The 16,087-nt window shown below is 44.0% G+C and overlaps 1 protein-coding gene across 1 annotated transcript in view; it reads right to left on the bottom strand.

Annotated features, from left to right (window-relative positions):
- Window positions 1-279: 279 nt before the first annotated feature.
- Window positions 280-16,087, bottom strand: part of LSMEM2 (leucine rich single-pass membrane protein 2) — a 30,395-nt gene continuing 14,587 nt past the window's right edge. Inside the window, exons 3-4 of the mRNA XM_078662253.1 lie at window positions 9,693-9,935; window positions 280-956 (exon numbers count right to left, since the gene is read on the bottom strand). Coding sequence (XP_078518379.1) covers window positions 823-956; window positions 9,693-9,935 — 377 coding nt within the window. The 3' untranslated portion in view covers window positions 280-822. The remainder of the gene's footprint in view (window positions 957-9,692; window positions 9,936-16,087) is intronic.

Genomic DNA, 16,087 nt, shown 5'->3' with positions numbered 1-16,087 from the left:
TACCAGAATGCAATGTAATGTGAGAAGAAAATCTAGTTCTTGCTGACCTTAACATATTTGACATGCAACCAACCACACGAGAACAATGCCTTTAGACATGTAGGTATTTGGCTCATAGTTAAACACATGCATCTTAATATGACAGTGACCTCCAGCCCTGCAGGCCTTAAGCCAGCCCTGTTGATCAGCACCATCTTAAAACATGGGCTCGCTGACTGGGGGGCCCATGAACATAGGTGCCCCATGCTAATCTATGCACAGACCAGAATTTAATATAAATTAATTTTTATCGATAATTTCCATTTTTATTCCTGTGAGTGGTTGTGTAGGCAGGGCCCAGTGCACTGCTTTGCCCGGGGGCTATAATGCTGTTAAGATGGCCCTGCGGCTTATGTTCATCTAGTATCAGAAAGAGCAAACTGTGGCAGGGGATCAACCACCTCACCGTTCTTCATGGGTAGTCTTTCAAGGCCTGTGCTTCTTTGTGACGACTAATGCATTCTGCGAGTTGTAATCTTGGTTTGTTTCCATTGAACCAATTAAACCATCACACCTGTCACTAATAATTGGTAGCGGAATATCCCAGGACTGAAAACAATGTGCGGGATGATACGTAGAGAGGCGCCCACTCTACACTCCAGAACCTTCAGAAGGTGGCATCAGCCTCAGCAAGCTGGCAATGCCAATGAAGATGTGCCGCTCTGGTTCTCCTCTGCCAATGCATACTTTGATGCCCTTGCGGGCTCTGCGGCATACCAAATATCTTGTAGTCAACCTCTTGTTGGGGTCACATCCTGAAGACTGTTCCAGCAGGAAATGACATCAGGTGGGGCCAAGAGGCTCACTGGCATTCAGCCTCTGCCACAGCTGCGAGCTGGCAAGCCGCAGGCGCCGGATGGACTCCTCCTGGTACGCCAACCGGTGGGAGAGGAAAAGGATGGACTCGCTGTGTTCAGCTGAGGGACAAAGGAAAAGGCAACACATTCAGTCTGAAGATAGACGCCCTTCAACTCTCGGCAACAGTAGGATGCATGCAAACATGTTAAGACCAAAAAACATGCAGGATTGTTCTGTTTCAAAACAACCAATTAGCATAATGATCACATCACTTGAGATCAGATCACCTCAACTTAGTCTCAATGATATCACAGGAAGTTACATCACATTTCCTGACCCAGATCAGAAGAAATAACAGTGTGTATTTAAAGCCAGATAGAATAATTCCCGTCAAAGGAAATACATAACTTGGTATGATGAATGCCTTTTGAGCACGGTGGTCAGGATTAGCCTCACTTACATATATCTTCTCATGAATAAATAAATGCTGGGCAGTGTCTTCAGTCAGCAGCTGCATTAGCTGCTGAGAAGCATGCATGTCAAGGAAATATAAGGGCTCCAGGGGGTTGTGGGTAATTCTTTTCCTCCAGAGGGAGCTGGCTTTCATTACTTAACAGGTTCGACCCTCAGTCACCCCAGAAGTTAGTAGGATGACTCCAGTAAATCTGTAGGCTGTAGTTCGGCTGAACAAGCAATGATGTATCTTTATGATATACCTCCTGAAAGGATACCCTGCCCCTACAGGAAAGCTGTCTGAATTAGAGGGAACTATTCTGATTACTTACCGGTAATCTTCATTATCCTTAGTCCATAACGTCCTCGTTACATTCCTTACTATTGGGGTGGAGCAGTTGAGTCTAATATCCGCCCACCATAATGGGTGTCGATAATAGAACCAACTACCCACAGCCCCTGCTGATCCTACTAAGCCTTAGATTAGGCCAGGCGAACAGGGAGGATAGACAGGTCGTTATGCCTGTGATGAGGCACTACAAACTAAGCATTATGAAGATTAAAAGTAAATAATCGGGACACTATGCTAACTTCCTATGTCCTCATCCCCGTTACTACTATCAAAGTATACAAAAGCAAGCTCTGCTGGCCGACAATTCTATTATGAACAACATATCACCATCAAATACAAACAAAGTTTAATCATGAAAACAGATTTACACATTTCAAGAAATTAAATTTTAAGGGTCATTTACTTTCTGGAACTTACTGCTATTGGTCCCAAATCCCAACACTTATTCCCAACCACTGAATGTTATACTCATTCAGAATAGTCTGAGGAGATGCCCTTGTGCCAGCTCTGCCGAATTTCCTCAAACAAACATCATTCTATTCAGCACAGGCAGCAGCCCTACCTCTAGTAGATCTTGCTGTTACACTCTAGGGTGATAAAATCTTAACAATTTCGTAAGCGGGTGATCAGGTTTCTTAAACAAATCTGTACATTTCAATTAAATTACTACAGCTCTTTTAACAATACAATGTAACAACATCTGATCCTGAGAGGCAGGAAATACATTGCAGGAATAATTTCCTGATCTCTAAGTGCTAGAGATGAAACCTTTGGGAGAAATTCAGGATTTGATTTAAACACAATACTATCCTCTAAAACTCCGAGGTAAGTAGGTTGGCATCAGAGAGCTCCCAACTCCCAAATTCTCCTTGCAGACATGATAGCCACTAAGAACACAACTTTAAGATATGGAATTTTACCATGATAGCCTTAAAATGTTCAAATGGAACCCCCCGAAGAACCTTAAGAACTAAAGGTAAATCCCAAGGTTGGAAACCATGGAGGGACCTAGGGCCTAGGTAAAGAAAAACATTTGAAAAGCCTGATTTCTAGTTTTTTGTTTTTAGAAAACCATCCCCAAGACTCTCTAAAGCCTCTACTTGCGGCACATTGTGGTTTTAGAGTAGAGACAGCCAATCCCATCTGAAATTCCTCAAACAATACAATAAAGCTAAATTCCAAAGAGGGAGGAACCACAGTGATAGATTTGAAGTAGGTAAAAGACAGATTTTCCAGAAAGGAGATAGAGCCATGGACGGTGGAAGAGGGAACCATGACCTTCTGGGTCAGAATGCTGTCTCCATCCTAATTCTTAATACTAGCAGCCGAATGTGAGGAAAGGAGGGCAAGGCATAAAGAAGAAGAGGCTAAGGTATAGTTAGATCATCCATTTCTCATGTACCTAGAACAAAATGTCTCCAACTGGATACTGAGAGGAGAGGCAAAGAGATCAATTGCTGGATTCCCAAACCTGTGACAAATCCCCTGAAACACAATGGGAGTCAGACACAGATCCTGAGAAGTTGTGAATTTCCCACTTCAGGAGTCGGCTGGTAAGATTTGCCTTTCCCTTTATGTACTTGGCAGTTAGAGATAGAAAAGTTTGTTTCAGCCAATTTCCTATTCTCATTCCCACCACATTCAGAGATAAGGACTTTGCCCCTCCCTGTCTGTTCATTGTAACCTGATTGTCTATTCTGATTGGGACATAATAGTGTAACAGAATGTTCTTGACATTAGTCAAGGCTTTCCATATAGCAGTCAAATCCCTCTAATTTGATGATTGTTGTCGTTCCATTACCGACCATCTCCTTTGTGCTACCTGATTTGAAAAAGTTGCAAACCATTCTTTCTGGTTAGCATCGGTTGTTACTTTGAGTGGAGGATCTGCTGCAAAGTGAAACCCCTCTGTCAAAGAATCCTTCTTCTATTACGACTGAAGTTGAAGCAAAATGTATTGTGTTACTGTAATCTGTCTCTTGAATTCCATCAATGATGGTCTCCAATATTTTAGCTGATGAAACAAGAACCGGCTTAGGTGTGGTCTGGCCCATGGTACAAGGAACACCTATGAGGCCATGTATCCTTGAACCTTTAGCCATAATCTCACTGATACATGACCCTGAGACAAGTGATTTCCTCAGTCACTCTGCTCTTTTAGTGGAAGATACACTATTCGCATATTTGTCCTGAAATTTGCGCCAATGAATACCTGATCCCGTGAATGTATAAGATGACACTTTGAAAAGTTAAAAAGAAGACCATGCTTGGATAGAGATGTCATCACTGTCTCCAACTCCTTTAGGGCCAATTCCTTTGAGGGTGCTGCAAGGAGCTAGTTGTGTTGACACAAGAAGACTAAAAGGGCTTGAACATGCACTGGAGGAGCGCTCATTTTTGTGAAGACTCTTGGAGCAGATCTGATCCCAACGGGCAAAACCTAGAATTGATAATGTTTCCCAAAAATGCCAAACCTCAGGATCATTTGATGAGACTTTGCTATAGGTATATGGAAGTAAGCATCCATCAGATCAAGCATCACTAAAAAGTAATCTGGCAAAATTAGGGCACAATCCAATGCAATGTCTCCATCTTGAAGTGGATCCTTGTTTATTCTCATTAGATTCATGTTCAACATGAATCCTCCTGTTGCTTTTTAAACTAGAAGTGTCCTTGAGAATGTCCCTTTGCTCTGTTGGTTCTTCGGTGCTCAAGTTATTGCTCCTTTCAGAATCAGAGATTGAATAGCAGATTTCATAGCTTCCAAGATTATAGGATCCCAAGGGTCTGTTGTATGAATCCAGAAGAGTGAAGACAATCTTTACCCCTCCTGAAGAAAGTGTTTTATCCTTCTCCCTACCTGCCACTCTAGTCCAGTTTTGTCAAAACCAGAAACACTACACTGTTTAAGAGAAGATGTCTTATTCGTCAGCCTGGGTTGGTTCATAGGAATCCTCTTCCTCTTTGTTTTCTGGGGTAAAAAATAGATTGCCTTAGTGAAGGTTGTCTAAATGAAGATCTCAAAAGATTCTGGTTAGCCGAAGAGGAGGAAGATTGTCTGAAGGAGAAAGAATGTATGCAGTTTTTCCTGTAGATCAAATCCAAACAGCTTGTTTCCATCAAAGGGTAGCCATAAAGCTACACTTTTGTGAGCAGAATCAGTATGCCGATCTCTGAGAAAACAAAATTCTTCTAGCCTTCACTTTGGCTCCCTCAGACAAGGCGACTACTTTAAGATACTCAAATGAAATGACTGAGAGACATTCACTTGTAAACGTATACTTTCTTTAGAACAGAGCCAACCCTCTTGTCTGTAGTGCCCTTCAACATGTTATCTTTCACAATGGAAGATCTTTCCCCCGGGCTTGCCACAAAAGAATCCACTGCGACTGATTGAGAGATCTTCATATCTATTTCCTCAAATAGATTGAGCTTCGACATGAAACGGGGACCATTATCTTATCTGGGTCCTTCCATTCATGAAGAATTACCTGTACCACATTTTGATGCAGAGCTAAGGCAGAAGTATTGGTTTTAAGAAACTGACGCAGTGCGGGATTTGTTGACGTGGAAGGAGTGACCCCACTGGAAACCTCATGCTTGTGAGAATCATGGAAATAATCTCAGCCAAAGTTGCATGACAATGTATTTGTTCTTATATTCTACTATGAAGACAGACTCTTTATCCTCAAAGTCAGATAAACTGTTCCAAAAATCTGCCTCTCTCTGACAATACCCTCAGACTTTACTGTAGCCAAAGTATCCCACAGTATGTTTCTTACTTTGTCCTCACAATTCTCATCTTGTTAACCCCTCTTATCTCCCTTGGAATTCTTTCTAGGAGCAGAGGGAGATCTTGACTATGATGCAAAGGAATCAGGGCTGGAAGCCTCATCATGCTTCGGGTTTCTAGTGTATTTCCCAATAATAACAGCGGAAAGTAAAGCACATACTTACCTGCTTCAGTGCTGCTTCTTTAATAAATATGGGAGAGCACAAAACTAGGAAGCCTCATAATGCACATGCATGGATTTCCAGACAGAACTGCACCACGCATGCACTCATGTAACATGAAATGACAGTTTCCACTGTTGTGCCCGGTTTCCAAAAGCTACAAAGCAGGAAGAGATATAGCTCATGGACTCAATAGACTGCTCCCCACCATCACCACCAGATAACTGAAAACATTCTGTAATGGCCTGCTAACTTGAACTAAATCAAAGGCAGCAGACCTACTTTCTGGAAATGCTCAAAGATCCTAATAATGTTCTCTCAGAGAAACCGCTACCCCATTGCATATCATAAGGTCTCTGTGACTTGCACAACAAGATCTGAATGATGCTGTACTCGCCGGAGGTCCAAGACCAGCAGGGACCACTTTCTACTTCCTCGCTTCAGTCATGAGACAGGAAAAACAAATAGGAGGTGTTGTGGGTATTCAGTTCTATTATCGACACCCAATGGGGGTGGGCAGGTCAACTACCACTACTACTACTTCCTGATTTTTTTTCTTGTCATGATATGGGATTCACCTCAATGGAGATGACTGGGACAAGGACGTAGGAATAATCGAAACCTATGCACCCTCGTTGCCTCCATCTGGAAACCTAAGTATGAGAGATAGTTGACTTCCACCGCTATCCCATCTCATTTTGAGGACTACATTATACATTTATGAGCAGAGCGAATGCAACATGCGATTTAATTGTCTGCATTGTAAAAACTGGTAGCATTAACTTCTGGGATGTTAATATATTTATTTAACAGGGTAAGATCGGGAGCTTTATTTGGGGAGATAAGGGAGTGAGACTGTCCTGGAAGAAATTGAGGCGGAGGCTGCTTAAAGGCGGGTTAGCCCTTCCAGATATTAGTTGGTACCTGGTGGCATTTCAATTTAAAGCCATCAGGATGCTTCTAGCAAAACCTACAACTTCTTCTTGGGGGGTTCTTCTCAGCCAATAGACGAGTAATATCGAAGGGGGCAGAACAGAAGGGTTTCTCTATAAATTTGGGGCACCAACATTTTTCAAAAAGGTGCGCCTGAAGATCTTGAAGAATGCACTAGAAACTTGGTGCAAAGTAAGGACAAAGTGCAGAATAGGGTACTATTCTGTCCACGCTCCCATCTGGGATTCCCCAGGGACTTCGCTTTGACTTAAAGACGGGTTGGCTGCCCCTATCAGGGAGGCAGGAATTTCCATTTGGTCGGATCTGGGGGACATCAATGGGGTACATCCGTGGGAAGTATTGGAAGCTAGGATAGGCCCTGGGTTTTGCAAATTTAAGTTTTTACAACTGAAATCTTTGTTCGAGGCAGAGAGCGGGGGTATAATGGGAGACTGGGAAACTGAGCACCTCTTCATGTCAGAAAATCGCATTAAGAGAGAGGTATCGGTCTGGTACAAGAAATTGGTTGATGCAGACAATAAGGATATTCCATCTCAGGCCTTGGTGTGGAGACAATCTCCTTTTGAATCAATAATAGAGGAATTATTAGAACCCTCCTTAAAACTTTTATATAAATACACCAAATCCGCCAGCCTAAAGAAAAACCATTTCTTTGTAACTAACCGTATCTATTATACTCCAGCTAAAATAGCAAAATTCTCTCCAATCCCGGAGCCGAAATGTTACAGATGCATGGCCCCTAAAGCAAATGATATCCAGGTTTTTTTTGGTTGTGCAAAGCTGAAAACATTCTGGGAAGGGGTTGGAGGTTACCTCCGCAGGACTTTTGGCACCAATATCGCAGTCAATGAGACCCTAGTTTTTTTTGCTGATGATTGCTTATCAACAAAGGATCTAGCAGTAGGGGACAGAGGCCTTTTACTGTGCTTGATTCTACTGGCTCGTAGAGAAATCTGCCTGAAATGGAAAGACCCCAACCTCCCAAGACCAGAGAAATGGCTGAACTCTGTTTTTGCGATGGCTCGCCTAGATGTGGCCAGTGTTGGCAACGCCTCTAATAGCCTCTGGCACCCTTTTATCACCATGGGAAAAGAACTGAAACTGTGTTAAAAAGCAAAGGCCCCTAGTCCTATGATTACACCTTAAAACTCCAGCACAAGGAGTTGGTCGGAGGACCTAAGCACCCGCAGTTGGCCGGAGGGAGCCCAGGTCCAATAAAAACGGCTGTAACACTCTGCACAGTGCTTAAAGGTGAGATGAGGACAAAAAAAAAAAAAAATTATAAATATATTTATTTAATAGAACAAATTGAGGCACTTGTGTGTTGGGCATGTGAAGAATGACAGAGAGTGTGAGAGAGAGAGTGTGTGGGAGAGAGAGAGAGACTGCCTTTCTCTCTCACTACTAGAATGGTAGGATATTGTACGAGGCAAGGCAGGTTAGTATTTAGGTTAATTTTCAGGTCTGTAAGGGCCCAGTATCAGGACAGCAGTAAGGTTGCAGGATCATAGAGTAACACAAAAGCATCTCTGTGTCTTCAAGTATTGGCACAGCAGAGTTGGCCAAAGGTCGGGATCGAGGTGCCCTAATAAAGCTATGTATTCCTCATACTGAAATATTAGGGATGTGAAATGAGTTGAACAGGTGTGAAGTGGATGCAAGTGTAGGAACCACTGGAGTGCTGCAGAATTGAGGTGCATGCATAGAGCTCTTCCATCTATATTGAATCATGAGAAGGGGTGGATGCTGCAGAGAATGACTGCTGTGCTTTTAAGACCTGTGTGTAGGTCCTAATATGTCAAAATGGTGCACCACCCTGACCTGGGCTTAAAGAGGAGAAATATCTTTATTTGCCCGTGGGACTTCCTTTTATTATGTGTGATGCTTTCCACATCAGACATAGAAAAAGGAAACTGTGTTTAAGGATTATTTTTGTGCAGGATTGGACCACATCCTGAACAAAGCCAATCCTGCTCACAACACAGGCACTCTTGAAACAAGATGCAAGGGTGCCTGCGTTGGCACTAAGCTCCACACAGTGCTCTAGTGCAAGGACGAAGCAGAAGTACGCCATATTTTAGTAGATATGGAACATTTCTGCTTTCTCCATTTAACGCAGTGCAGCAACTTTGCTTGCTGCCCTACGTTGCATCCGACCTTAGTAATTCCGCAGTGTGATGGAATGGCAGAGCGCCATCAATCAGTTTTACAGTGTATCTGTATACATGTGAGTGGGTCTCAGTTAACCCTGGGTGTAGTTCGCGTAGTAGCGCTACACGTAGCTACGCGAAGTGCACTTTGCGAGCTACGCGAACTGCGTAGTGCACTGTGCAAAATGCAGTTTACACTGATTTCACAGTGCCGAATGCTTGTCTGCACTGTGCAATCAGTGCAAAACGCATCTTGCACAGTGCAAGCGGTCGTTTTCTGCCACTTGAGTAGATTTCTACTCGAGCCGCAGCTTTTTCAACGCGGACTGGTAGTTTCTGTTCGCGAGCGGTCGCGTGCATACGCGACCACTCGCAATGAGAAACCTGACCTCCCTGCGTTGAGAATCTCGCCGGGAGGTTTATTTTCCACGCTCGCAAACAGCAACTTAATGTTGCTGATTGCTAAAGAGGAAAAGGTCTCGCCGGGATGTCATTTTGCTTGCTCGCAGTCGCCAACTGGACGTTGAGGACCGCGAGCAAGCAAAAAATGACCGCTACGTGTGTTTGCATTGTGCTACGTGCAATTTGCGTAGTGCGAAGTAGCGCAAACTACGAGAGCGTAGCGTAGTACTTCGCCCAGGGTTAGTCTCAGTAATAAAATAACAGGAGCGGGGAATATAGCTTTGAAGAGCAATATCAGAATGGTGTATCTGTATTGCAGGTTGTGGCTGAGGTACCTTGGTTAAGATCTATGATCCCAATGCTGGGGCTGCAGAGTCTCGGCACATCCGATCTGAGGTGCCTGGGCCTTCAGGAAGTCAAAACTGAGGCATGAATGCCTTGCTGTGATTACAGTGAGTAGAGAGACATATGAAGTCAGGACTGAGGTGCAGTTGTCGAGTTATCTATTTCTCAAAAATTACTTCCGGGTCGGTTCTGAGATGTTGTGAGAGCAGCAGTGCTCACTGAAATGATGAACAGGGTGCACTTACAGCTCAGGTGGACACTGTACACAATGAGCGCCACGCTTGTTATGATCAGGCCGACAAGTGCAGTGTACAGGACCAGGCGACAGCAGGTGGGTCCGCAGCAAGGCCACTGGAGGCAGTTCACCTCAGTGACAGGAGGCTCGGGGGTGGGAAAGTCCAGGTCCTCATCCGGAAACATTTTGGTGTCTGCTGGAATTCTGTTGCCATGTGGCGCAGTAAAAGTTCTGGGCAGGGAATCATTGTTTCCTGTGAGAAAAGAGAAAAAGAACATTAGAGAAAGGGGGTTACACAGCTGTTAAGTTTCTCCGGTCCATGCTTGACTAGTTAGTCCAGTCCTGGTTTTCTCTTAGAATTCTGCAAGGGGTAATCCTGTGTTTATACTGGGCTAAATAAGACTACAAGTTGGCAACTTGGCAGCTGTGGGGTTAATATACAGCTTGTGCACTCTCTAGCTCGCTCTGTAGATGGGCTAAGCAGATGATTCGAAATCACTACAGAAGGTGTGCTCCGGTTCTATATTTTTTGGAGTTGTTAAATGACCTAATGCATTGTGGGAGTTGTAGTCCAGATTTAATTTGCGTTTATTTCTTATAAAGCACATTAAAACGGAGTAGACATCAGCGAGCAGGAGTTTAACTTAACCCCTTGCATGGACTAGGCAAGTACCAACAGAGGCATGAAGTCAAAAAGGTAATACAAGGCTTCAAACCACGCAATGGGGTGCTTAGAGGAAAGAGAACAGTGAATAAAAGGAAAATCAGCAGCCTCAATGTCGCAGAAGAGGGAGCGGGGAGAAATAGGAAGATGCTGAGGGTACAGATATCTAGGGAGAACTATGAGGGATAGCGGTTAGGTAAATGTGACTATCGGTGAAAACTTGAGGTGGAGAGCCCTCAGGTAGAAAGGAGCAAAGAGCCTGGGTCGAAGTACAATGGGAAATGAGGACAGGGACAGATGCAGAAGCGGCTGGTGCAGGTAAACGTGATGAGGCACAGGGCAGGGAGCAGCGGGGGGATGTAGACAGACGACAGAATAGGGCAAATGAAAAAAAACAAATAACTCCTATTCTGTTGTCTGACGACAATCCGCCCCTCCCCCACCCAGCGACCATCCCAACCCCACCGCGCTTACCTGCACCAGCCGCTGCTGGACAGATGAAAGCACAAGAGTGTGGGACCCTGGGATTTAAGAGAATAATGTGGTGGGCTTAAATGAAGACAGCTGTAGAGAGAATAATAAGAGGCAGTATAGCGAAAGGAGAACTTTGAGGTTCAATTTAATTGATAAAATTAACATCTGAAAACATTAATTTAAAAACAATTACATTACTTGCGCATTGAGTCCTTGATGACATGAAGCTTTCTAGTTGCCTTTGTGTTAAGCCACTTCACCAATGTTCGCTGCACCCATCAGCTCCTTGTAAGGGCACTAGGGCTCCATTAGCTATCTCCTGAATGTATTCACTTGAAATCAGACACTTTTGCATATATCTATGCTCACCATTTCGCACTTGAATATGAACTTTTTGGAGAAGCTTGATTAAGTTTGGCACAACAATCAAAATTAAATCTACACAAAGAGAACTGTTGTGGAGTGTCTTAGTGCCTGGGGCCACTGCATCACGTGTTGGAGCAGTGATACTCCCTCACTTCATCACTACTCAAACACGCAATTTATCGGCACCAGGCACTAAAACACTCCACAGCTGTTCTCTTCGTGCTGGTTTAAATTTTATCGTTGTGCCAAACTTAATCAAGCTCCTCCAAAAAGTACATATTCAAGTGCGAAATGGCGAGGTGTAGTTAGTGTTTTCTGTTAGAGAGCTGAAAAGAGTGTGTAATGAGGTCCGCTACCTATAATAATTTTAAGATAGTGTATGAATTGTAAATCAAAGTTATAATTATAACTTTAGAATTTTTGAAGTTTGTGTAGTTTAAACTTGATTTGTAGAGAAAATAAGCTTTCATAACTATAACTAAGCTTTAACCTTTGTTTGTTTCATTGAATTTCAATGTTTTTTTTTAATTAAAAAAATGTGTTTCAAATCGGAGTCCAATGTCGCAAGTGGAGAGTTGTTATGTGGAGTGTCATACAGTGCCATGGAGGAGAATATTGTAAATTCTATTGTCATAGACTGGAGAATTGTTGATTGGAATCGAGTAGAGTAGAGTGTACTAGCAGTAGTGTATCGTACAGTACAGTAAAGTGTTATATAGTGTAGTGGTATGGTGTCTCATATAGTGGAGTCAAGTATCGTAGACTGGAGCAGCGAGTTGCACAGTGGAATGGTGTGTCAAACAGTAGAGTAGGGTGTTGTAGACTGTCAGACTTGAGTAAAGTGTTTTATAGTGGAGTAAGGTGAAGTAGTGTCAGAGAGTGGAGTAGTGTAATGTGTAGTGTTGCAGAGTACAGTGGAGGAGAGTGTTGTAGAGTGGAGCGCCATGTCAAATAGAGAAGTGGTACATCGAAGAGAGAGTGGCGTTTCGTTGAATGTCATATGGTGTAGTACAATAGCGTAGAGTGGATGGGCATAGAGTGGACTAGAGTGTCAGAGTGGCATAGAATGCAGTACAGTGTTGTAGAGTGGAGTTGCAAACAGTGGAGTAGAGTGTTGGAAAGTGGAGAGGGTGTAGAGCAGAATATAGGACAGTGGCATAGAGTGAAATAAGGTATAGTAGAGTGGAGTATAGTAGAGTGGAGTACACTGGAGTGGGGTAGTGTAGAGTGGAGTCAAGTGTCATAGAGTGGAGGTGCGTGTCGTGGACTATAGTGGCGTGGAGTGCAATAGAGTGGAGAAGAATAGACTGTAGTGGCGTACAGTGGAGTGACAGAGTGTAATAGCGTATAGTGTAGTAGATTACAGTGGAGTGGTATAAAGAGTACTATCATAGAGTGGAGTGGTGTGGAGTAGAATAGGGTAGAGTGGAATAGCATAGAGTAGAATAGCATAGAGTCGAGTGGTGTAGACTGGAGTAGTGTACACTGGAGTGGAGTAAGGTGAAATGGAGTAGAGTGGAGTGGCATACAGTGGAATAGCATAGAGTGGAGTGATGTACAGTAGAGTGGCTTAGATTGAAATAGCGTTTAGTGGAGTAGCGTAGCGTGCAATAGTGTACAATTAAGTGGTGTAGACTGGAGTGGCATACACTGGAATGAGGTACAGTGTAACAGTATACAGTGGAGTGGCAAACCAATAAACAACAGAGGGTCCCTGAAATCTCAATGGGGAGGAACAGAGCAGGGAAAAACACAGGTTAAGTAACAGAATCTTCCTCCAAAATGTATACTATTATGGGTGATTCATCCAAACCATGTAGATAGTTGTCCCGCAGAATATAGAGCATCACAACATTTTATTAATTCACATTTTATTAGTATCTGACTAAGCAGCAGCCGATTGAATCGAGGAAGGAAAGGAAACTAATCAAGGCCGCGGACCGCGGCAATTAAATCCCAGCAGGAATCCGACAAGCACACTTGTTGCGCCCAATTGGACTGATCCCTTTGTAATAATTTGAGCACCGCACAAGTACCATATTTGACTCACAAATCGCACAGACTGAAAATTCCTTGAACTACATAAGCGTTGTGGATGAGATCTAACAGGATCTGATCACTCTAACTATCTCTCCCATGACTGAAACCCTAACTCAAGCCAAGCTGCACCCCCAACCTTCTGAGTTGAGTGTCTCCTACACTCTCCTTTCCATGAACTGGGTTTCTAAAGAAATTTCAGGCTGCTCACCCTGTCCTGATGATGATCTTGACTCACTAAAGATCGAAGAGTCGTCGGACCCCCCCAAGGAAAAATTCCTTCTATTGTATATATTTTTGTGGATTACCCCTTGTTGTTTATGTGATATTTCGTCTACCTTCACTTTTTCACTCAAGTCACGATATGCACTCCATCACTTATTTGAGCACCTGAACGTATATCTACATGTTGAAAATACGAAATGATTAACATTTCACATGTTGCCCTACATGTTCTGCTCCCAGATTGATTTAATATCAAGGTTAAGTAATTGCTTTCGCCTCTTTGGACCTAATTAGGCCACCCTTGAACCATTGTTCTCCTTATATACGTCACAACCCCAGGTTCACTTTATGGGGCACCCTTGTTTCCTTAAACTAGTGTACCATGCAATAGCATAGAGTGGAGTGGCACAGAGCAGAGTGTTGTACAGTGAAGTGGCGCACAGTGTGACAATGTATAGTAGAGTAGCATACATTCAGTTATGTGTAATAGAGTTGTGTAGGCTGAAGTGACATAGGGTAGAGTGTAACAGCATACACTGGAGTGGCGTGCATTGGAGTGGGGTCCAACTGAATAGTGTTGAATGAAGTGAGGTAGTATGGATTGCCATACAGTGGAATGGCATAGAGTGAAGTGGCATACAGTGGAATGGCATAGAGTGGAATAGCATATACTGGAGTAGCGTATAGCAGAGTGGCACACATTGAAGAGGCGTAGAGTGGAGTTGCATGCAGTGGTTTAATGGAGGCAAGTACACAGATTTTAATCAGTCTCCAATGAGACTAGGGTCACTCTTGTGTACGTTTTATGACTCTGGTAATGTCAGACTTAAATAGTAATCAGGGCGACCTCAGGCTTCTTAAAGCACTTAAACACTCGGATATAGACATGCTGCTGTGAAAACAGGTGTTGCTGCTACGAAACACACTGGTACAGGTTATGCATGTGGAAAGGATGAATTGCGAAGTTTTGGAGATTGGGGAATGGCCAGGGAATGTCAGAGTACTCTCTGAGTACTAATATGTCCCACTTCGATAAGTGATTGATGGCACTGCTTTGAGAGGTTTCTGTTACCTCCATTAAACCATAATTCATGTAGCTCAGATGGTTGAGTGCAAGTGTGTGTGTGTGAGTGTTAGTGTGAGTGAGTGTGTGAATGTGTGTGATTGTGTGTGTGTGTGTGTGAGAGAGAGAGAGAGAGAGTGTGTGTGTGAGAGAGAGAGAGAGCGCGAGATCAGATGAGGCAATCTTGGAAGTTATAAGCTCACCCAAGTCCTCATTTCACCCTTCTGATTCCAGTTACATAAATGAGTAGGTCAATGCACAAGATGCAGAGCTCAGCGTGCACCCTGAAGGGATGGGGCTGCAATGCTTGGTAACCACAGTGTTTAGTTTGTAAAAGAATAAGTACCACTGCCCAATATTTTACTCAAGTGTCCTGCGTCCATCTCTGTTAAATGTTGGGGTGCCAAATACCAAGGCTGTGTAGTCTTGATTCTGTCTCGTGCCTCCTTAATCCATCATCAGACACTCGGTGCTCTTTCATGGAATGGAATGGAATGGAATACGTTTTTATATAGCGCGATAGCTACCCGCAGGCGTCCTAGCGCTTTAACAGAATACAGGTGGGTGAGGCGTGTCGAGGTTATCTGCTGAAGAAAAAGGTTTTTAATTTTCTACGGAAAAGCAGGATGTTGGGTTCAGATCGGATAGAAAGTGGGAGGGAGTTCCAGAGCCTGGCCGCGTTTGTTGAGAACATTCTTCCTCCACTTCTTTCTCTTTTGAACCTAGGAATGATGACTTGGAAGGCGAGGGTCGACCTCAGCTGCCTGTTGGGGTGGTAGGGGGTGATTAAAGTATGATTCAGGGTTGCTCCTTTCCTCCAGTAAGCACGGTGGGCGATGCACATGCTTTTAAAGTTGACTCTATCCTTTACTGGCAGCCAGTGAAGGGCTCTTAGTTCAGATTTCACTGATTGCCGTCTGGGGATGCGTAGGAGAGTACGAGCCGTGCACTTTTGGATAACCTGCAGGTTTTTTAGGGTGGATTCGGGGGCTCCTAGGTAAAGGGCATTTCCGAAGTCTAGCCGGGAGAGGATTAGACCCTGGACCAAGATCTGTCTGGCCTTGAAAGGGAGGAGCGGTAGGATCTTTCGTATGAGTCTCATAATACCTATACAGGTGGCTGCTAGTTTGGTTGCCTGGTGGCCGAAGGTTAGTGCGTTGTCCAGCCAGATGCCCAGGCTCTTGATGGAATCCACGGCTGGGGGTGTGGGGCCTAGTGCTGGTGGCCACAGAGAGTCAATGGATTTTTGGGGGGAGTTGCCCAGCACCATTAGCTCTGTTTTGTCGTCGTTCAGCTTCAGGTAGGACTGGCTCATCCAGGTGCATACTGCTTCCATGCAGCCTCTGAGATCGCTGGAGTAAGAGGAGGGATGAGTCAGGGTAACCACCAGTTGCGTGTCGTCGACGTAAGACACGACTTGAACTCCAAAAGGGTGTATTATTTCTGCAAGGGGAAGCATGTAAATGTTGAATAGTGTGGGGCTCAAGGATGAGCCCTGAGGAACCCCACAACTGAGTGGTTTGCAGAGCGAGGTGGTATTACCCTCACAGACACGGAAGGAGCGGATAGAAAGAAA

This window comes from Lissotriton helveticus, chromosome 9, assembly GCF_964261635.1.
Source record: "Lissotriton helveticus chromosome 9, aLisHel1.1, whole genome shotgun sequence".
Lineage (NCBI taxonomy): Eukaryota > Metazoa > Chordata > Amphibia > Caudata > Salamandridae > Lissotriton > Lissotriton helveticus.
The sequence above is the reverse complement of the archived record's forward strand: the minus strand, read 5'-3'. Positions and strand labels throughout refer to the sequence as shown.